The sequence below is a fragment of the Podarcis cretensis genome (genome assembly GCF_951804945.1).
Source record: "Podarcis cretensis genome assembly, chromosome: 12".
Lineage (NCBI taxonomy): Eukaryota > Metazoa > Chordata > Lepidosauria > Squamata > Lacertidae > Podarcis > Podarcis cretensis.
In genome coordinates, this window is record NC_137181.1 from 47128592 (window position 1) to 47151930 (window position 23339).

General features: G+C 43.9%; 1 protein-coding gene across 1 annotated transcript in view; it reads left to right on the forward strand.

Moving 5' to 3' along the window:
• Positions 1–16603: 16603 nt before the first annotated feature.
• The window catches only part of ATP2C1 (ATPase secretory pathway Ca2+ transporting 1), a 63638-nt gene continuing 56902 nt past the window's right edge, over positions 16604–23339 (forward strand). The window contains exon 1 of the mRNA XM_079947197.1: positions 16604–16939. Within this exon, the coding sequence (XP_079803323.1) occupies positions 16865–16939 (75 nt within the window). The 5' untranslated portion in view covers positions 16604–16864. The remainder of the gene's footprint in view (positions 16940–23339) is intronic.

The window sequence follows — 23339 nt, forward strand, 5'->3', positions numbered from 1 at the left end:
TTTCTGCAATGAAAAAAGGAACATCCTAAGGAAAAACGGGACATTCCGGGATCAAGTCAGAAACCAGGACAGCTTCTGTAAATCCGGGACTGTCCCTGAAAAATAGGGATATTTGGAGGGGCTGCGGCTGCCCCTTATGGGAATCAAACCTGCGACCTTGGTGTTATCAACATGAGGCTCTAACCAACTGCACTAGGGATATCATAATCATTATTGTTATTATGTTTTAATTTAATTAATAATAACCGGACATGGGCCACTGACAGGAGAGACAGGAGTCCGCCCCAATCCCTATTACATTTATATTGTTATAGGATTTTGATTGGGGTTTATAGTCATCTCCCAGGCCACTTTGAGGCTTTGGTTTTCCTATCTGTCATGGAATTCTGTAGTAAGAAACGAGACTTTGAAAGAAGTTGTGCTAGTCTCTCTGTTAATTTTTTTTTAATTTGTTTATTATTTTATTTGTATGCCATCTTAGCTGTTTGTGGTAGAAATATATGCCTTGCACAGATAGTTGAAGATAAATATTTCCTTGTCAGGCTGGCAACAGTTGAACAACAAGTATTACTTACATATACCTTAATGAATGTGAGCAGAATTGGGGCTGCCTCCTGCAAATGAAGTCATCTGCAGTTGTCTGGTTTTAAAAAGAGAGGTCTGTCCTTCCTTTCTTTAGTTTTTTCACAACTGGAAGGCACTCTGGATCCCCAAAAATTCTGGCTGCCCCTTTCTGCCCCCTTTCTAGTTCTATAATACCCTTTTTAGATACTGCAACCAGAACTGTACACTGTATTCCAGGTGTGGTTGCACCATAGATTTGTGATAGCAATAGCTTTGTTTTCAAGCCCTTTCCTAATAGTCTCCAACAATTCCTTTTTTTGCTGCAGTTGTTGCATACTGGGTCAACATTCCCATTGTGCTATCTGCCATAACCTCAACATCCATTTCAAGGATACGTTCTAGCAGGCAAAAACAGGGCTTGTCCACACTTCTCCCGTGCTTTCTAGGCATGCGCCCAAGCCATTTTGCATCCCCCCCCCCGCCCGCAGCTTTCCCCTGGAAAACATGTTCTATGCCACTGAATCGGAACTTTAATTTTGGCCACAAGATGGCTGTATTTTCCTAAAATGCAGAAGTACCTATGCTCTGTATAATACGTCTCTGTTCCACCAGGTGTTAAAAAATTAAGCCGCTTAGAAATCCTTATCAAAGGATTTTGGGTGTTGCATCTAGCTAACGCCAGGACAGATGTCTGAAGGGATTATTATTCTTTCCAAGTAGGGTAATATAAATTTCAAAATGAGGGCTGTAGATGGGTGTCTGTCATGAGGGACCTGAGAGGCAAGCACCCCCAGAGTGTGCTTGATATAGAGTATGCAAGCTTGTATAGGTGAATCAGTAACTTTAAGAAAAATAATAATCTAACTTCAGCATCTAGCCAAAAACAAATAATATGGCAACTACATTTTCATTTCTCTCTTAACCCCCCCCCCCCCCAAGTGCATGATTCACTTGTTCTTATTAGTGGTGCTAATTTACAACACCTGGGATTAAAACGGTGGGCATTTTAAGTTGTTTCTACATTCCTATAAAAACCCAGTTAATACAGGCTGGAGGTGACATTTGTTAATTTAGTTATTTTGTATTATCCATGGCTGGCATACACAGCTCGTATCCAGCAGGAGCCGTGCATTCAGTATTGCCTTTAGCTGTACATTCAATATAACATCCCACTTCCTCTTGAACTTCTGGTGTCTACTGTTTATTCCAGCCGGTATTTTAAGTGAATTCTGTCATGGTTTTAACTCAATCTTATTCTCATTGCATTGAGTTTCATGTACACTGTTTAGAGACAAATGTAATTTAGCAAAAGATAAAAATCAATATGTCACTGCCAATTGATTAGTCAAGTTGTCCACCCATCTTTCTAAAGACCAGGTTTGTGGCAATTATTCTGATTTGAACAAAATTGCAGCATCAGCCTAACCTGGGTGTATTGGCAGAAGAATGGTCCATGAGGCAACTGGTGTTGTGATGAGTGTTGACTCAGCTTTCTGATTTGTTTTTCCTTGTGTATAATCCCCCCCCCCCCAAAAAAAAACCAACAACTGGGAAACAGTGTGATTTCAGTTTTGGATCTGAATCATTTGCAGGTCAAATGCAAGTGGGTAGGAGGAAACCACCTTAGGAAATGCTTAATTAAAAAGGAGCTTTCAATAATGTTGGGAGAAGCAGGAGCTTTTTTAAAGCACAACAAATAGGGAAGCCTTCACTAACGGAAGTCTACAATTCTCAGCACATTTTGACCAGAATTTCACATCTCAATTGTGGGGTTGTAATATGGAATGTAATACTATATGAAATACTGTGTGGTATCACACTTATCATTTTGATTTGAGCTGACTGCAGAAGAACAATGCTTCAGTATAGGTACCAAAGGACCCCAATCTATATATGACTATTCTGAAATGAATTCTGACTATTCTGAAATGAATTTTGCTCCATCCCATTCTAAAAGCTAGATACAAACTAACTGGACCTGCATACACATTTTGAGATTCTTGAACTGGTTGATGTGGAGGACAATATTAAGGGCCATGCTTAATGAGTAATTTGCCAGGGATGGTTTGAAAGCATACATTCGCATAGAAAAATGGGTTCATATGTTTTGGACATATGCATGCTTTTAGAGGTGATGGTTATTCCTGGTCTGGTGAGCAGAAATACAGGTTAATATATTTTGCTCCTGGTCTCTTTCACCTGACACCAATCTGTCTTTTAAACAGAAAATTTGCATTTCCTCCCACACAGTCAAATCTCCTCTCCTACTTTTATCTTTTGCAGTAATGAATAAAAGAGCAGCTGTCACAGCTATTGAAGCAGCTTAACAAGGAACAGCACTTCTGATTTTAAGGAGTGTCTTGAGGAAGATATTAGTCAATGTTTCTCAAACACATAAATCATAGACTATAGGGAGAAAACCACCACCACTCTTTCACTGGTTTCCCAGCAGTGAATCTGGCACTGACACCAGGAAACGGCTGGCAATCTTGGTTTCTCTCACTCGCCTCGGATTTCAAATAGCACCTGAATTCCCTAGAGATATGTATATATAATTGTAAAAAAAAATTATCATGAGCATACAGCTGTGCTTTGCCTCTGGCTTATAAAATGGTGTTAAATATGTTTGTTCTGAATATTTAGGGTTTTTGGATAGGTGTTCATTGTTTGTAACCATAAATTACTGGGCTGAGGCAGAACTAGATGTGGGAATTGGAAGGACGACTCGCCTCACTGAGACAGGAAGCAACTCACCAATCCAGCATTTGATTTGGTGGTTGGTCTTCCCGTAACACAAACTATTACCCTTAGTATGTTACATCTGACTTCAGAAGTAGTCAAGTAGTGTTTATTCCTCTGGCCTAATTATAAGCAAGGGTGTTTTCACAATTGATGCTAACATGTTGGGATTCCCCCATATTACCACAGTTGGTGTTACTGTGGTAAGGAGAGCAGGAGAAAACAATTTAAAAATGAAATTAAAATCTGTTTTGTTTTCATTTGATCTGCAAATCTGGGAAATTCAATCCTCACACCGTTATTGGTGTATGTCTGATGTTTTATGATAATCAAAACTGGAAGGAATTAGCAAGTGGCCTTAACCAAATGCAACATTTGCCGAGCAGGGCACCCAGGATGAACAGGTCATAGTGGAGAGTTTTGACCAAAAGTGATCCACCTGGAGGAGGAACCGGCAAGCCACTCCAGTATCCCTGCCAAGAAAACTCCATGGACAAAGACAACAGGCATATAAAAGTTATGACGCTGGAAGATGAGCCCCTCAGGTCGGAAGGTGTCCAACATGCTACTGGGGAAGAGCGGAGGACAAGTACAAGTAGATCCAGAGCTGATGAAGCGGCTGGGCCAAAGCCAAAAGGACGCTCAGTTGCGGATATGCATGGAAGTGAAAGGAAAGTCCAATGCTGTAAAGAAAAATATTGCATAGGAACCTGGAATGTAAGAACCATGAACCTTGGTAAGTTGGATATGGTCAAAAATGAGATGGCAAGAATAAATATTGACATCCTGGGCATCAGTGAACTAAAATGGACAGGAATGGGCGAATTCAGTTCGGATGACCATCATATCTACTACTGTGGGCAAGAATCCCGTAAAAGAAATGGAGTGGCCCTCACAGTCAACAAAAGAGTGGTGAAAGCTGTACTGGGATGCAATCTCAAAAATGATAGAATGATCTTGATACGAATCCAAGGCAGACCTTTTAACATCACAGTAATCCAAGTTTATGCACCAACCACTGGTGCTGAAGAAACTGAAATTGACCAATTCTATATAATTTTTCCCTTGTGGTCAATAGATGCTGGTTAGAACACTCTTTTTTCTCACTACAGTCTACTCAATTCTTTCCTTATTTACAGTATATACCATCCACTAACAAACGTTCTCTGTGGTTTACATTTGGGGTTACTGTATTTCTTTTATTGAACAGATTTCTTTAAAATTCATCTTATATGATTATGCAGCTATATATGACAACCAGCAAAGTATTAAAATTTCAAATTAGCAGCAGCAGATACAACAAATGTTTAAAGTCCCATAAAATTACCCCAATTCTATGTTGAATTAACAAGTGTCCAAAGCAGTCTCCTCAAGGTCAACACATTTCCCTAAGAGTATTCTGCTGGTACTGATCAGGCAGCCCTTACTGGTGGCTCGAGAGAAAGGCCATGGATACTGATCTTCAAGCTCAGAAAATTCATATGGGTGTAAACTAACCTGTGGCCCTGAAAATACTGCTGGACTACATTTTCCTTCATCTTTGACCACCGGGCATGGTAGATGGGAACGATGGGATTTGGAGTCCAATAACATCTGCTGCGCTATAGGCTAGCTGCCACAGATTTGGGGCTTTCAATGTTAATACGAACACCCTATATTGGACCCAGAAATGGAAAGACAGCTGATGTGACTGGTACAGAACAGGCATAATATGATCGAAATAAATAACTTGTATAAGTGTTTTAGCTGCTGCGTTCTTCACCAACTGAAGTTTTTTGGGTGTCATTAAGAGCAGCCCCACATAGAACACATTACAATAATCTAACACATGAATATAATTAACACATGTGTCACTGACGTGAGGTCTGCTTTCTCTTGACAAGGCCACAGCTGGCAAACCAGTCAAAGCTGGTAAAAAGCATACCTTGCCACTAATACCACCTGAGGATCCATAGATGTCACTGAATCCAGGAGTACTTCTGACCTGGTTTGCACATAATGCTAAACATAAATGCCTACCGCAAACATGTGAGGGTGCACATCCTTAGAATGGAGATCACATCTGCTATACTCCTCCTCTGGTCTTACTGCTGCTGCACTGCTGTGAACTAAGCCATAGTTTTGCTTAGCGTGTTGCCCAAATCCAGACTCATGGTTTGTCTGGAGAAGTCAAATCATGAACCCAAGTCAGGCAGCACACTAAGCCAGGGCCGTCTTACTCATAGGCACTAGGGGTGTGGGGCACCCAGGCGTCAGGCTCTCAGGGGTTCCAGGCCGAGAGTCCGGGACCCGAGAGTTGAGTCCGGGGAAGAGCCCACCCATTGGTCGGAGCGCTGCAGCGGGCTCTTCTGCTGTGGGCAGCTCTGTGCCGCGAATTCGGGGGCGACCGAGCCAGCAAGACACTGAGGTGGGCGGGCAGCTCTGCTCTCCTGCATGCCTGGGACTGGGCAACCGGGGGGGGGGGGCAGATCTTTGCACCCCGGCACCACATATGCTTAATATAGCCCTGCACTAAGCCAAATCATGGCTTAGTGCAGTGCAATAGTATCACAAGCAGAGATGGAGTAAAACAGACACAGTCTCCTCCAGGAGCCCACACACTTGCGTAATCAAATGAACGTATGGTTTGGCTTAGCATTAAGTGTGAACTGAACCGATCTGTGCACCATAAGTTTGTTTACCAGGGTATAGAGAAAAGGGCAACATAAACAATTTCATATATCTAATGATTGAGGGAATTGTCATTGATTTAGAGCAAGATGGAGTTTATGAGTCACTGCAATTCCAAGCAATCAAGATAGCTTTGTGTATACTTCTCTTTAAAAGGGTCTCTTGAGGTTTGAACTGAACATGCATTAACAATTCAAAGGATTGTTTGAAAATAATTTTCCATGTCTGTCAGATTACCTCTTAATAGTCCTTAATTACTTATCATTTGATTTGTCTCCCATCTCATTTCCAGAGACTCATGTTGACAGCAAGTTTGATTGCTTATGCATATAAGAAGACGATGAAGAGAGACTGCCATGATTATCCAGATATGTCAAATTTTCGCTCCTGGTGACAGGAGATATTTTGATTCTTAATTTTATTAACAACATTTCACTTCAAGGAAAATATTGAAGTATCCATACTTATTTTTACTTTTAGTCTGCTATACATCTAAGGCTAATTGATCCAGCAGTATAAGAGAAAATGCCATATTTTCCCCTGCACGGTTGGGTCAATTAACCTTAGGTGTGTAGCAGATTAAACATAAAAATAAAAGCTAAACATAATAGCTGGCATCCAATGAGCTAACTTAAGGTAGGGATAGGGGATAAATTTTGGTTTGCTTTCATTTAAAAAAGAAACTACTTAACTCCTACGTCTTGAACAAATATGCAAACTCAATTATTCTTTGAAATTCGTCCTGCTCAGACTTTTATGATGCAATTCTCTAATCATCTAATGTGTACAAAAATACATATATCAGGGGAAGTGTATATAACAAGTACATTAGTGAAAATAACAATGCATTCTATCAAGGAAACTGCTTGCAAACATGATATTAATAAAAACTGAACAAATATGTTTAAATTAAGGGAAATTGGCACTTAAAGTGCTAATTAGTTTTAATAAGGAATGTAAAACAAGCAAACCACCCAAACCCAAATTGCTACAGAAATGTGGAGAACTGGATTTAAGATTGGAAAAATGATACTGTGTGAGAGAGAGAGACCATAACTGACATATTTGCCCCTCCCCACTTTATGATCGAACCCCTATGCATATTAACAGGGGAATATGTTCTACTGAACACACAGGAACACAGTGCTTATAGAACCAGTTGGAATTCTGGCTTCTTAACCTTTGTCCCTCTGGGGACAATCTTTTTTCTTGATAAGGAGACTCCCATCCTAAAACATATGCTACCTTTGAAATTTATGTGTGATGGATGGAAATGGGAGCAGGTTCTGCTGTTTAAGAAGCAAAAAGTCAAAGCCTCACTGGGCATGTGGAACTCATTCCTGGACAGCGTTCCTCTAAAACATCATTCCCACTTAAAAGCTCAATCCACCCTGACCACCAAAAGCTGTCCCAAATAAAAAAGATTTTACATTTCTTTTGAAAAAGACTTGTGGGGTGGCTGCTGAGAATGCTGCCGTCCCTGGATGCTTTTTCTTCAGGTTTGAACTTGACCTATAGCTAGAGTTGCCATATGTCCGGAATTTCCCGGACATAATTGCTGGCAGGGGAATTACAGTGGTACCTCGGTTTAAGTACTTAATTCGTTCCGGAGGTCCGTACTTAACCTGAAACTGTTCTTAACCTGAAGCACCACTTTAGCTAATGGGGCCTCCCGCTGCTGCCGCACCGCCGGAGCCCAATTTCTGTTCTTATCCTGAAGCAAAGTTCTTAACCTGAAGCACTATTTTTGGATTAGCAGAGTCTGTAACCTGAAGCGAATGTAACCTGAAGCGTATGTAATCCAAGGTACTACTGTACATGAATCATGCTATATAGATCATGTATTCTGACTCCCCCCCCCCCTCAATATTTGCAGTCTCAAAGAGGCAGAAAGAAACAGGAAGTTTATTTACTTCCTGTTAATAAACATACTAAAACAGACCTTTGCCTGTTTGCCTTATTATTATTATTATTGCCATAATAATAATAATAATAATAATAATAATAATAATAATAATAATAATTATTTGTACCCCGCCCATCTGGCTGGGTTTCCCCAGCCACTCTGGGCGGCTTCCAACAAAGACCAAAAATACACTAAAATGTCGCACATTAAAAACTTCCCTGAACAGGGCTGCCTTCAGGTGTCTTCTGAATGTCAGGTAGTTGTTTATCTCTTTGACATCTGATAGGAGGGTGTTCCACAAGGTGGGTGCCACTACCAAGAAGACCCTCTGCCTGGTTCCCTGTAGCTTTGCTTCTCGCAATGAGGGAACCGCCAGAAGGCCCTCGGCGCTGGACCTCAGTGTCTGGGCAGAACGATGGGGGTGGAGACGCTCCTTCAGGTATACTGGGCCGAGGCCGTTTAGGGCTTTAAAGATCAGCACCAACACTTTGAACTGTGCTCGGAAACGTACTGGGAGCCAATGTAGGTCTTTCAAGACCAGTGTTATATTGTCTTCACAGACTGGCAGCAGTTCAGCAGGTTTCAAACAGGGACTTTCCCAACCCTAGCTATAGAGGCCAGTGATTGAACCCGAGACCTGCCTACAAAGCCTGTGCTCTGTCATTCTGCTACAGTCCCACCCCTGGCTGCTGAGTGGCAAACAGAATGGTATTTCACAGGTTGTGCTATGCACATTGCATGATAAAGTATCAGTGAAGGAGTAAACACAGACCACTTGTTGAGCACAGCCAAGCTCATGTGAATCTTTTGTCTCTTGTGACCTTCCCTATCATAGCTATGTGTAATGTCTATAAACAGCTGCATACACGGTGACAGAAGCACCCTCATTTCACAGACCAATAGATACCTTACAGTGCTGCAAGAGGCAGGGATTGTGAAAAGCCCAATTAGACATCATCATGCACCTAAGTTAAGTCATCCCACTTAAAGCGGAAATTCTCTGAGGGCTATATAGTGTTTTATCTGACAACTCCCTGTGTGAACCTGACCCTTTCCCTCCAGTCATCAGCCTCCAGTTCTTCCTGCACAGGGCCGGATTTAGGCTGGATGAGGCCCTAAGCTACTGAAGGTAATGGGGCCCCTTATATGTCCAGCTGTCCTTTGTCAACAACAAATTGTCGCTGTTTTTTGTGTTGAATATATTCTATATGGTAATTTATGGAAGTAATAGGTATCTAAAGCCATTTGCACATGCAGAATGTAGGCACTCTTTATATAGAAATGAGCAAACCAGTGATATTTGAGGGAGCAGGCTAGCAGGCGGGGCCCATGACTTACACCATAGGAGCCCACACAACACAAAACACTGTTGCTGTATGTAGGTTTTATTTTATTTTATTTTTATCTTCTATTTTGGAAACGTGCAACCAGTTTACTTTTCCTTTAAATTTTTTTGGGGCCCCCAAGAAAGTGGGGCCCTAAGCTATGGCTTGTTTAGCTTATACGGAAATCTGGCACTGTCCCTGCACAATTCTTGCTGCCTGCCAGGGCAATGCTCATCCAGCAACAACAGTAGCAGTCACCACCCACCACTGCTGTTGTGGGTAACATTCTGCCCTTCACCTTGCAAGCTCCTTCGCTGGTCCTTCAGCAGCAGATGACAGCTGGGGGCAGGTCTGAAATTCACAGTCCCAGAACAGTGGGATGAAGAAAAAGGGAGCAGCTGAACAGCAGCAACTGTACAGGTTGAAATGGCCAGGGTTGTAAGTTGCACAGGGATTCTACACCATGGGTAGGCAAACTAAGGCCTGGGGGCCGGATCCGGCCCAATCGCCTTCTAAATCTGGCCCACGGGCAGTCCGGGAATCGGCGTGTTTTTACATGAGTAGAATGTTTCCTTTTATTGAAAATGCATCTCTGGGTTATTTGTGGGGCATAGGAATTCGTTCATATTTTTTTTTCAAAATATAGTCCGGCCCCCCACAAGGTCTGAGGGACAGTGGACCGGCCCCCTGCTGAAAAAGTTTGCTGACCCCTGATCTACACCATAGCCGAGCCGCCCCACTTCAGACTCTGCTACCAACGTGTGGAAGGTGATAGGGCCGGGTGATGTGACAGAGGGGCAGCCCCCTTCTCCCTCCCAGAAAGAGTAAATGCCCAGTAGTTTGCAGTTGCAATGAATCACCTTATACATAAACTGTTCCCATGAGAAAGCAAAGGCCCTTTGCATTTATGCTGCAGTTGGGCTGCACAGCAGAGGGTAAGTTATATTGGAAGTACATTTCCCTGACATTATGGGACTTGCTTTCAAGTACCATGTTTGGAGTTGAGATGACAAACTGGCCGTGCCTGGAAAGAATTAAAAGCCATAATCGAATTGAGGGGCAGCCTTTATTTTTACACATAAATCATTAGCACTATGCTAGCAGCACACCCGCAGAGAGTTCGTAAGGCTGCACTGGGAGAAAAATAACATAATGTGCCTTATTTTAAAGTCAGTTTGAAGGTTATTTAAAAGAATCAAAGGGAAAAGATATGGATTCAGCTCCCATGAGATAGTAAAAGAAAAATTGCACTGTGACAACAGAGTGAGGTGTTAGCTCGCATGCACTCTGCAAGGGAGAGATATTGGGCAATGCGGGGGGGGGGGGGAGTAGCAAATCATAGGATAATGCAAACAAAAGATATTGAATGAAGGGCTTAGGGAAAAATTAAGTAGAAAGAAAAACTTACGGGCTGCTGCCTGTGGGGGTGTGTGTGTATGTACTCTGCAACATGTAATTGATGTATTAATAGTTCATTGGTAGGGGATTTATGTTGGACTGGCTGTTTCCACATCATTCTGCTTTATTAGTTCTGTGATGCTTCCTCAATGCTACCATATTGTTGTCATCTGGAGGAGCACTCTTGTACTATATAGCTCAACAGAAGTGGGACAAAAAATAAACTGGGACATTTGTGTTATAAAAAGTTACAGGATTTCAGCGGGAAGTTACAGGACATGCAGAGACTGGAAACAAAGCAGTATAACTGCCCCAAAACCTTTGCATGCGGAAACTTTATTAAAAATAGGATTGCGTATAGCTGCCCCAAAAGTTGCAGCTGTTGTTCCTCTGTATGTCATAAAACTTTGAAATGCATTGGACCCTGCATGCACACATTGATCATTTATTTATTGCATTTATATTGTACCCCCCCACAAGAGCTCAGAATGGTGTAGGTGGTTCTCCCTCTCCTCATGTAATCCCCATCACATCTCTGTGAAGTAGATTTAGGCTGAGAGGCCGTGACCAGCACACGGTCACCCAATGAGCTTCATGACTAAGTGGGGATTTGAACTAGAGTGTGTCATGGTCCAACACTCCAGACACTACACTGTTAGATAAGTATCAATAAAAGCTATGGCTGTTTCAGGCTTTGTGATGTTTACCAGACCCCTCACCCCTGGTGTTACGTCCAAAGTCTTCATGATGGGGGGTGCTTAATGTTAGAATTCCTGCTCCATGATTGCAGTCATGGGATTTTTGTCTATCACATGACGGTGTATGTTTTGACTCCACAGAGTGGGGAGTGACGGAGACAAGATGTTTGTGTTACTGTGTTCCATGCAGTGGGACTGTTGTCCTTTGTTCTTTTCCTCTTTGCTGTCTGATGCTAGAGAGAGAGAAGCCATGTTGCAGTGCTCCATGTGTGTTTATATGTAAATAAGGTAGATTAGCCAGAATGCTGAGCTGCTGAGGTCTGTTACGCAAGCTGTGAAGACTTTGCAGATCCCTAAGTGTGCCGATGTCTGTTGGCATTGGTCGCTGTGATGTTCAGGCAGAAGAAAGCTTTTGAAGCTCACGAATGAACAACCAGGAGGGAGAGAACATGCCAGTCGGGCCTGTGTCTCTGCCAGGGTCCTACTCGAGTGTAGGACGAGCTCCTGACACTTAATACGAGGAGGGGCAGTGAGTTCTCTGCCAAAGGACTCTTGAAATCATCATCTTGCCCACAGTCTTGCCACCTGAAAGGGTGTGGTGGGGGTGTCATTCATTCATTTTTATTCTTTTTTATTTTTTATTTTGACAAAGTAATAATCATAAATAAATAAGAATAAAAATGTGCACCCCCCCATCTACACCATTCCATTATAACTATCCAACCTCCCAAAATTTCAACACCTCTTGTGATGGTTTGACCCCATCCGTTTTAACAGTACAAATTCTATAAACACCCTCTATATCTCCTCAGAATCATTTCTCCTGCGTATCCGCTGTCTTACCTTAATGGCACCTGTTAACTTATCATTTATAGCTATATCCCACACCTCTTTATACCATTCTTCCATTTTATATTCTGCTTGCCCCTTCCACTTCCTAGCTATCATAATTCGTGCAGCTGTCAATAAATTTGTAAGCAAGTCCTTCATAGCCTGTGAACCTTCTATCCCATCATGGGGTGGGGTCATTCATTTATGCCATTTTGAGCTCCCCCCCCCCCCGCGCCGATCTCTTGGCAGCATACTTGTTGCCCCTTCCCTCCTCACAAATACCCTGAAGTCACAATGAAGAACAGCAGCTGTTAGCATGAGATCACCCTGTGGGATTTCTGGCTGTGGATTTGAACCCAGGTCCCTCTGACTTAAGTACCCCATGGTGGTGCCTCTCATTCAGTTATTGTTCTACAGTTATATGCTATTGGGAAGTGTGTATGGCAGTTTTACAAAGAAGCTGCGGCAGGCAGAAACATTCTGCTCCCAGAATAACTTCTGAAGGTGAACGAAGCAGTTTGAACAGATTTCTTTGACATAAAACTGGACTTCTAGGTAGGAAATTTAGTGTGTGTGTGTGTGTGTGTGTGTGTGTATTTCCATAGAATCAACAAGGCAGCCATTTCACAATAATATTTTAAAGCATCTTCCTGCTTTAACAAAAGTGTGTATAAGTGTCAAATATCAAACATTTGCCAGTTAATTAAGTGAAAGTACCATACTCTAACAGCAAAGCACTTCTTCTCATTGTAATCATAGATAAGCATGCTGGCTTCTTTTTAAAAATCTTTTCTGGATTACCCTTTCTGTGACAGGGACACTGTGCCAAAATTCAACAACTGTTGATTTACCTATAGCTGTATTCCTCTGAAGGGAGACACCGCACCTGTTGAACTCTTGCGGTTTTTAAAGACACATCGTTCCTTCATTCTTTTGTATTCCCTCCAGTTCACTTGAAATAAAACTGCCAGCAGATCATCCCTTTGTAGCCTAAGTTCTGCTACCACATAACTATTTGTGAAAGGGTTAGTATCTGAAATCACAATCAAATAATGCACGTTCCTTTGGCTAAGGCAAGCGATTCAGGATTTCAAGAAGTAAGGTTTTGAAAAGAAAGACAGACAGGCTAAATTTGCCCACGGAGATGGAAATAATTGCGGTGGTGGAAGGGTGTGCACTCAAACTTGCTAGCATTGTGATATTAGGACTTGGCTTCAGGCACTGATGAGGCTTCCCAGATGTAGTAGTGAGTTCTTGCTGGAAAGCAGAAGAGAGGTAGGCTGCCAGCTTCCAATAGTTGCCATGGGAACCAAAGTACACCAAGCGAGAAGCCATCTAAAAGAGAACCCCGGGGGATAGAACTGGAAAGGGGCAACTGGCAATGTAAGCTGCTGGAAGGCTTCAGCCGAGCAACTGGAAACCAAGCAGGGTAAAGGGAGGGTAGAGCATCCCTGGTGTTTCAGCAAAGTTGGCTGAAGAAAGTGTGAGTGAGGAGCTGCATTTCCCATTGTAGGCAGGAATGGGGCACCTGTGGCCTTCCAGATGTTGTTATCCTACAGCTCCCTGGCCATTAGCCATGCTAGCTGGGGCTGATAGGCATCACGCATCCAGAAGACCACAGGCTCCCCATCTATGCCTTATGGCAGTGGTGGCGAATCTATGGCATGCGTTGCCAGAGGGTGCACTCAGAGCCCTCTCTGTGGGCACACATGCCGTTGCCCCAGCACAGAGCCGGCAGAAGGCGAGAGCGGTGTGTCGAGTCCTCAGCTCAACTTGGGCAGCCGAGCAGCCACCTTCCTCTTCCTCCTGCTGCGAGGTTGAGGCTTTACACACCCTCCGGCTAGAGCCAATGGGAGGCGCCGGGCAGGGTGCATCACGTAGGAGCCAGCAGGGGAGGATGGCATGGCTGGTGAGCTTCAGGAAGCCACTTTGCCCCATTCTCCTCGTCCTTCACCCGGCACAGGGACTCCGGGCCCCACTGGCCGTGCCGTGCCATGATCGCCTCCCACTTTCTGCCATACTTCTTTGCCAAGCTGAACCACAGCCAAGTACAGTGAGTGAGGACGTGCCAGGGGCCACACCGGACACCCTGCGTAGGGGCCGGTCGGGGCTGGGCGAGGGAGCGGGGAAAACACTGTTGGAATTTATTTTCTCTAAAAGCTGCTCCGGCTGCTACAGAAACAAGTATTTTATCCTAACAGAGAAGATGAGTATCTCATAGAGAAGACACACCCAGTCTTGTGGTGGTGATGTCAAAACATTAACTACATTTACCTTCATGAAGGCAAACAACAGTGCTGAGAATGGGTAATTGTTGGGTTAAAAAGGTAAAGGTAAAGGACCCTTGACAGTTAAGTCCAGTCGCGAACAAGTCTGGGGTTGCAGCGCTTATCTTTACCGGCCGAGGGAGCCGACATTTGTCCGCGGACAGTTTTTCCGGGTCATGTGACCAACATGACTAAGCTGCTTCTGGCGAAACCAGAGCAGTGCACGGAAACGCCGTTTACCTTCCCGCCGGAGTGGTACCTATTTATCTACTTGCACTTTGACGTGCTTTCAAACTGCTAGGTTGGCAGGAGCTGGGACCGAGCAACGGGAGCTCATCCCGTGGGGATTCAAACTGCCACCTTCCAATCAGCAAGCCCTAGGCTCAGTGGCTTAGGCTACAGCACCACCCGCATGCTTGATTGTTAGGTTAATGAACTGCAAAAAGATCTATATGCATGTTCTCTTTCAATGCAAACACTGAGAGAGCTTGCCTAGACTTCACACAAATTCTCCAGATACAAAGCAATATGGTAACCAGCTACTTCTTTCTTAAGGGCTAAATAGGAGTCAGAGTAGTGACAGCTACCAATTCAGGTTAAATGGCCTTGTTGGCACATTGCGATAAATAAGTGGGTTTTGGGTTGCAGTTTGGGCACTCCGTCTCTAAAAGGTTCGTCATCACTGCCTTATGGGAACGGGTACCTCACCTGTTCCTCCCCCAGGCCTCATCTGCTTCCCTTTTGCTGCTGCTGTACATTACACCTGGATTTCTGCAGTCAGGAAAAGGAAGTGGGTGCCAGGATCAGGGGAAGAATGGATGGGGGGAAAGCCGTCAGGGAGGCAAGAGGTGTGTTGAGGATCTCTCATTTTGCAGCCCTAGGCAGCAGTGCTGAGTCCTCTTGTGGGAAGTAGCTCCCATACAGCTGAGCAAAACCTGACATGAAATTAATTAAATGGCACAATTTGGGGGGAAATAGTATCCTTGGAGTCAGAGCAGCTGCAGGAGGAGGGTGGAGAGAGGAGATTGATTCTCTCTGCCTACCACCTCCCTGACAAAAACGGTCTCTCCCAAGCTGCTATTTTCATTTCAGGAGAAGCCTCTGTGGACAGGAATGGAAAGATGCTCAGGTTGAATGTCTAGATTTCCATGAGCAGCATCATAGTTAAATAGGCTTGAAACCAGTCTAAATTTGATCCATAGAAGTCGGCAAATGTGTCCTCTTTTTTGCTCTTCAAAATATGGCAGCCCTTGCAGGACCTACTTTTTGAGTTAATATGCTTTATAATCTGGTTTTGTGTTGTGGGACTAAGGGTTTAGGCTGCAAACCAAGGCTGCAAATCCAGGCCCATTTGAACACTTGGAACAGATTTTCTGAGTAAATATGTAAAAGGTTGCACTGCATGCCCTTAAAGTCTGGCTTGAAATTAGAAACACTTTTGTTGCTGTTGCTGCTTAAGCCAATTTTAGCAAGACCCCACATAGTTAGTTAGTTAGTTAGTTAGATTACTTCATTAACATAGGAGACAGACACTTTATGTAAAATATTTATATCTGTATTTAATGTTTATCTGTTATCAGAAAACTCCATGGGAAATTTTGTATTTGAATGGTACACAAATGGCCTCTTAAAATTATCCACCCCTGTTTCCTGGCAAATCGGGGAGGCTATTTCACAAAATTTCTTTAGCAGGAGAGAAAAAGATATCTAAGTTGTCACTGCAACCACAGCAACAGTGTAGTCAGCCTGGCCACCATTTTGCACACCTCAGTTCTAGCATTACAGTGGTGCCCCGCAAGACGAATGCCTCGCAAGATGGAAAACTCGCTAGACGAAAGAGTTTTCCGTTTTGGAGGTGCTTCGCAAGACGAATTTCCCTATGGGCTTGCTTCGCAAGACGAAAATGTCTTGCGAGTTCCTGCGGGTTCCCCCCCTTTCCCCCCCTTTTTCTAAGCTGCTAAGCCGCTTATCTGCTTATCCGCTAAGCCAATAAGCCGCTAAAAGCCGCTAAACCGCTAATAGCGCTAATCTGCTAAGCCGTCAATGGGCTTGCTTCGCAAGACGAAAAAACCGCTAGACGAAGAGAGTCGCGGAACGGATTCTTTTCGTCTTGCGAGGCACCACTGTATTCTGTGCATTGTGTGCATGAGAGGTGAAGAATGAACAAAGAAAATTCAGTAAAGTGGTCTTTTTATTTTTCTACAGGGGTGAAAGAAAATCTCAGGACTTGCTTCAGAAAAAAAAAGGCTCCTGAGAAATTTTGGCTCAGCTCCAGTTTTCACGCAAAGAAGAAAACCTATCTCTCTCACTGCTATTAATTAGATTTGACCTCTCTTTAAGAACATTTGCTGGGGAATCTGCTCTGGTTCTTTATAAGGGCAATTTAAGGCTGGCTTTGCCCTTTTCTGCCTGTCCCTGTGTTACAAGGTATTATCAAGAAAGAAAGAAAAAGATTTCAGGGAGAATATGGAAGGAAGATTGCTTCAGAGAAGGAGGAAAGGAAATGTGGGAGGAGATGAGCAAGAGAAGAAGAGTAAAGAGGTTAGTTTGGTTTCTGGTTGTTTTTCCCCCTGGACTTGGTTTGTTTATGTTATAATATTTATATCTAATTAAAGAATTGCATAATTGAAAGTCCCCTTGCCTTGCTGTTGACAGGTTGAAGCCAAAAGGTTCATATATACCCACTTGACTGCTTCGATCAGTGGAACTGGAAGTGTTATAGGTGCCACACAGGGCCGTCTTAACCATAGGCATTAGAGGTGTGGGGCACCCAGGTGACGGGCTCTCAGGGGCGCCAGGCTGAGAGTCCGGGACCCGAGAGTTGAGTCCGGGGAAGAGCCTGGCCGTTGGTCGGAAATGTACCCTTTCCGGCACCTGCTAAAACTTTTTTGTTTAGAAAAGCCTATCCAGATATTTAGAAAGCTGCTGTGAGTTTTAATCTGTTTTAAATTTATATTGTTATTTTAACTTTCTGAAAGTCTTAAATTATTATTGTTATTTTTTCCTTATTGATAATTTCATTGTTGTGGGTTTTTTTTGTAAACTGCCTTGAGCCTTGCCCCCCCCCCCATCAAGCCTCAGAATTCGGGTACATGAATCCAGACAACATGCTTCAAATAAAAGCCATCTGTTCTACCTATGGTGATGTGACCAGAAAACAGTATATATCATACTAGTGAGACCTCAGAAATGGGAAGTGTGAAATCCTATACAGTCTCAGAGGAATGGATATTGGGAATTGTTAAACTATGCTATACTATTGCTATGGATATTGGGAATTGCTATAATTGCTGAAAATATTAATTGGATTTTCTGTGAAACAAATTGGAGGCTATAAAGTCATTCAGCCAATGCTTCAGTGGGCTAGTCTGAAGCTAGAGAATGGCTGATTGGACGGGGCTGTAGCCTGTGTTTCATTTAAATAGGACAAGATTTTAATTTAGATAAAATAATTTTTAAAAACCCAAAGCATGTCTCTTGCAAGTGTCAAATCTGTTGCAGGAGCCGTTTGCCTTGAGACACGGCTGACAAATGAGACTCCAAACTTTTGCTGTTATGTAACTCTTTTTTAAAAAAGAAAAAAAGGAAGTAGGAAGTGGTTGTTTTGAATTAATACTCTTGTTGCAAGATCACCATTTGTGGAACAGCAACAGGTGTAATAGCTCTTGTTTAGCCTTGGAAAATAATTTCTGATGAAAAGAGCCCCAGTAAATCAAAATAAGTTTGAGGTAAGATTAGGTGTACGGCTAAACAAAAAGAACCCAGTGAGCTCTAGCTACATACCAATAGCGCAGCATGTACCATTCAAGATAAGCAAAGTTTGTGATCATAATGCTGAGGAAAATGTCTTTAGACTCCAGCTAGGCTTCTCTTGATCTTCTTATAGGATTTATATTATCCCCATGGCTGAAGTTATTTGAGTATTCAAGCTACTCTATCTTTTCTCGGCAAAAAAATGTTCCTTGCTACCGTTTAACTCTTTGGCATCTTTTTCACGCGCTACAAAGTCAGCACAATTTGTCTCCTTTGCGTTTTTGCTAGGAGTGATAACAGAAGGGTTGACATTTTCCATGATCAGGGAAATGCTGCAATGTCTGGACTACAGGAAACTGCACATATTCTGTGGAAATATGGGAAGTAATATGCATGGCTATGGTTCATGATTCAGGAGCCTGAAATATGGATGCTAGATAGAGATATAGAGATAGAGATAGCTATAGATATAGATATACATATAGATATATTTATTCTGCATGTGTGAGCCAGAAGGAGATGCTTGAAGGGACACAGCCAGCTTCTGGGTCTGGGATTCTTCCCCCCTGACCTAAAGTTTAAAATATTTTTAATGCAGTGATGGGGGCCCTGGAATAAGGAGCAGCTGGCAACTCAGGGTATACAGTGGTACCTCAGGTTACATACGCTTCAGGTTACAGACTCCGCTAACCCAGAAATATTACCTCGGGTTAAGAACTTTGCTTCAGGATGAGAACAGAAATCGCTCTCCGGCGGCGCGGCAGCAGCAGGAAGCCCCATTAGCTAAAGTGATTCTTCAGGTTAAGAACGGACCTCCGGAACGAATTAAGTTCTTAACCCGAGGTACCACTGTATTGGTATTGGTGCTTAGTTAAGCATGGAAGGGCTATATAATGGGCTTCAAGTTCCTTTTTACCAATCACCTCATGGGGGGGAAGCTTTCTCTTTCGAAGTTATGGCACCCCCAAATTAACACGGATAGTGTTGGGGTGGCCGTAGCTGCGCCAGACATCCGGGGGGAGGGCTCAACTCTCCCCCATGCCACTGCGGGAGAGCAATCCCTGCAGAGGCTTGGGAGCGAAGTTTCGCCCCTCCCAAGCTTTCTCGGGAGGAGAGCGGAACCCACAGAGGCTTGGGAGGGAAGCTGCACACCCTCCAGCCTTATAGTTGGCGGGGCGCAGCTGGTGGGCATGCAGGGAAAGGGGAGGCTGCCGGCAAAACCGCACAGCTCCCCCACTTGCTGGGGCGCCCCTGAGAGGCCAGCGCCCTGGTGCGACGCATCACTAAGCCCTATGGGAAAGACAGTTTTGGTTATGACTTGGTAAACTTGGATTTTGCCTTCTGTGGAGTCTCCTGTTGGGATAACAAATGCAGAATTGAGATGAAAGACAGTTTTACTGAGCAGGAGCCAACGATGTACATTTTCTGGAAAACTTTGAATGGGGAAGTTTTCGTTTTCAACTTGATTTGCACAGGGTAGTGTGTACAGTACTAGGAATTTTTCTGATGGCCCTAGAGGGTGATCTAATTTAGCACATTTATTTGACATGTTTTTAGTAAACAAAGCTAAAAGCTTTGAAACTGCCAAGCCTGTCGAATATTTATTTGGAGTTGGTACCCATCTATTGTTACTAATGAAATTACAAAACAGAAAACATGGTGCAGAAACATTAACCTCTGTAACATTTTACACCCCAGGCCACCAGCAAGAGCTCAAGGCTTGCTCCAGCAGGATATTGGAAGACATGGGATCTGTTTGGTTGGTTCTCCTACACTCTAATAACATATGTACGCCACCTTTCTATGAAATATTCAAATTTTTAAAGAATCCGAAATAGACTTGAAACATTAAGGATGAGCTTTGCAATCAGAAAATAAATACACAATGATTTTAAAAAATGTCAGTAAAGCAAGTAGTTGTTCCCAGCTGATTTCTCTGGGCAGGTTCACAATTGCAATATAAATCATAGCTGTGCCTGTTGCTTCATGTTTTTCTTGTACTGCAGATCTACTGGCATAAGTCCATAGAAAGTTTGAATGGATGGATGTGCTTTATGCCAAAGGTGGAGGCAGGCTTTTCTCAGGTCGCTTCCCTCTGGCTGATGTTCTGTTTCTGCTAAAGCTAGATCACCTTGCAAAGGTGGCAAGTTGCCATGCAAGCAGATGGGCTGCAGAATAAGCAGCCAAGCTGTCACTCAGGAACATAAAGCACACTGACTAAGGGCAGGATTCCAGGCATTAATGACGAGAATGGCGTCTAGTGCAGAGTTTTTACATCTCTTGTAAAAGAGGCAATGTTCCGCAGAGTGATGGCAGAGCGCTGGATTAATTCTGAGAGCCAGTCACAATTTCCAGTAGGCATTTATAGAATACGGCCTAATAGATAAGCAGCTGACCTAGTAAAATGAAATAAAATGGAATAAAATCTTTCAGGGCAAGCTTTATGGGTATAAGGAATGCAGTGCTGTGGATTCATAATTAGTTCTCAGGAATTCCCTCAGGGTCAAAATCATGATTTTTTTGACCAATGCAGACATAAATGTTATGGCTTCAGTTCCAAGGCAGTTTTCCTCCCTGTTGCTCCTCAGTCCACTCTTCCACTTTGCTTAACAGAAGCCTGATGAAGAGTTCTGGTGGATTTAGAAGCTCCCTATTTTTGTTGGTATGGGACACAGGTGGCACTGTGGGTTAAACCACAGAGCCTAGGGCTTGCTGATCAGAAGGTCGGCGGTTCGAATCCCCACGACGGGGTGAGCTCCCGTTGCTCAGTCCCGGCTCTGGCCAACCTGGCAGTTCGAAAGCACAACAAAGTGCAAGTAGATAAATAGGTACCGCTCCCGCAGGAAGGTAAACGGCGTTTCTGTGCGCTGCTCTGGTTTGCCAGAAGCGGCTTAGTCATGCTGGCCACATGACCTGGAAGCTGTACGCCGACTCCCTCGGCCAATAAAGTGAGATGAGCACCGCAACCCCAGGCGTCCGCTACTGGACCTAATGGTCAGGGGTCCCTTTACCTTTACCTTATTTTTGTTGGTTACATGTGAAACGAAACTTGGAGTTTTATAAAATAAAAGTGGCAGTTTATCCCTTAACATTGCATGCTAATGTTACCTCCATTAGCATGCAAATGTTCCTTTGCTTGGCTTATTTGGTGAGTTTCTCTCTGAGACAAGCTTCTATATTTGACATGCAGAAAATTGGCAAATAGTATCCCCAGGAAAGGACACCATCATCCCTGCTATGAAATTAATAATGGTGCTTCGTATTTACTGAAACTAACACTGAAACTAACATGGAGAAACATAAACTTAATTAAACAAAAACTTAATGAATGGCAGGAATGAGTTCAGCATGCATCTGGATTTCAAGACAACAATCTACCAGCCTAAATGTAAGAAATTCAGTAATGTGCACAATAATTGTGAAAACTATTATGTGCATGGATGCCTCCAGTGTAGTGACAATTAAACCACTGACACGACTGTAGTCAGTTGTATATCAGCAAAAAAAATAAATCACTGCAGGCCAATTAAGTTAAATCTTTATTCTAGGACAGGGGTGGCAACCTAAGGCCCATGGGCCACAAGCGGCCCATGGGGGTCATTTAACCAGCCTATGGACCCCCGCCACCCACGCGGGGACCCCCCCCCCCGCCCGCTCTCGTGCACCGTGCTAAGCAGACACAGAGCAATGCTAACCTTCCGCAATGCTGGCCGGCTTCCCATTGGCTGCAGGAAGCTCAAAAGCTGTGCATGCCTCCTCCGCGCCAGAAGGAGCACTGGAAATAGCGTTTGCACACACTCCGGCCCACCGTAGTGTCTGCGGGATTGTGAAATGGCCCTGTTGGCTATTTGCAGTTTAGCAGCGCTGCAGAGAGCTTGCTGGGGAGACCATGCATTAAAAAGGGACTCAAAAATAACTTAAACAAGGTTTTAATTACAAAAACAAAAACTCATTTTACACTAAATACATCAACAAACAAACATAACCCAACCACCAACCCATCCCCCAGGGTAGTGGGAGAGCTAGGTGCTGCTCCTTATATACTACACCCAATTGCTGACAGAGCTTAATACAACTCAGCAGCACCTGCTATGTTTCACAGCTGTAAAGCTGGGTCTCGTTATTTAGCTCTGGCCCCTTAAAGACATACACATCGAGTGGAACAATGATGAACCTTTACATTTAAAGAAACCATTCAACAGGCCCAAGCCACAAAAACTTTGCCGACCCCTGTTCTAGGAGGTCTTGCCCCAAAGAAGCAGTTGCAAAGACTGAAGTGTCCACTAGGACTCCTCCTCTCCAGGGTCTTTCCCCCACATTCTCAGGCTGTGTCCATGCACAACCACCCTATGCTATGCCCGTTTCATTTCTCCGCGGGTTCTTGGAGATCAGGGGGGAGAGGAGCTGGAGGCAGCAGGAGGGGGAGACTCCCTGAATTCTTCAGCAGCTGGCCTCCACTCTGCCTCTTGGCCACCCTCCCCTCCAGCCTCTGCTTCAGCCTAAGAGTCAGAGTCTGAACTGTGCTCTGCTTCACTAAACCCTGTTACCTCTCCTGCTACTGACACCTCATTCTCCTAGTCCGCTCCTTCTCCCTCTGACCACTCATCTTCATTCCCACCACCAACCCCCTGGCTCTGGGCCTTCTTCCCCTGGGGATTGCCCAGGCAGTTCCCCCGCTGGGGTCTCCCACCACGTCTCTACATCCAGCCAGTCCATGACATACTCTAAAGATTTGTTTCAAAAAGGGCAAGCCCAAATGGACTATTTTAGAAGCTGGGTGTCCTATAGCAACTGGTGTGATCACTGCGGCTTATCCTGTGCTGCCCTCCCAAACTCAAACATGTCCAAGTTACCATGTAGTTGAGACGAGTCTGAGCTATCGCTGTCACTGTGAGGATATTGCAGAAGAACGTTGTGCCTGTGAGCCATAAACTTTGTAATTAGCTGAACAGAATTAAACAGGGTAGGGTATTGCTCTACTGTCTAACCGCCTTCCCTCAGTAACCTGGCTGATCACAGAGCTCTCATTTTTAAGCTCTAAAGTGCATGCTTCCAAGGAACAAGTGTCTGGGAGTTGCACAGTAATAGAATCATAGAATTGTAGATGGAAGGGGTCCCGAGGGTCATCTAGTCCAACCCCCCGAAATGCAGGAAGCTCAACTGAAGCATCCATGACAGATGGCCATCC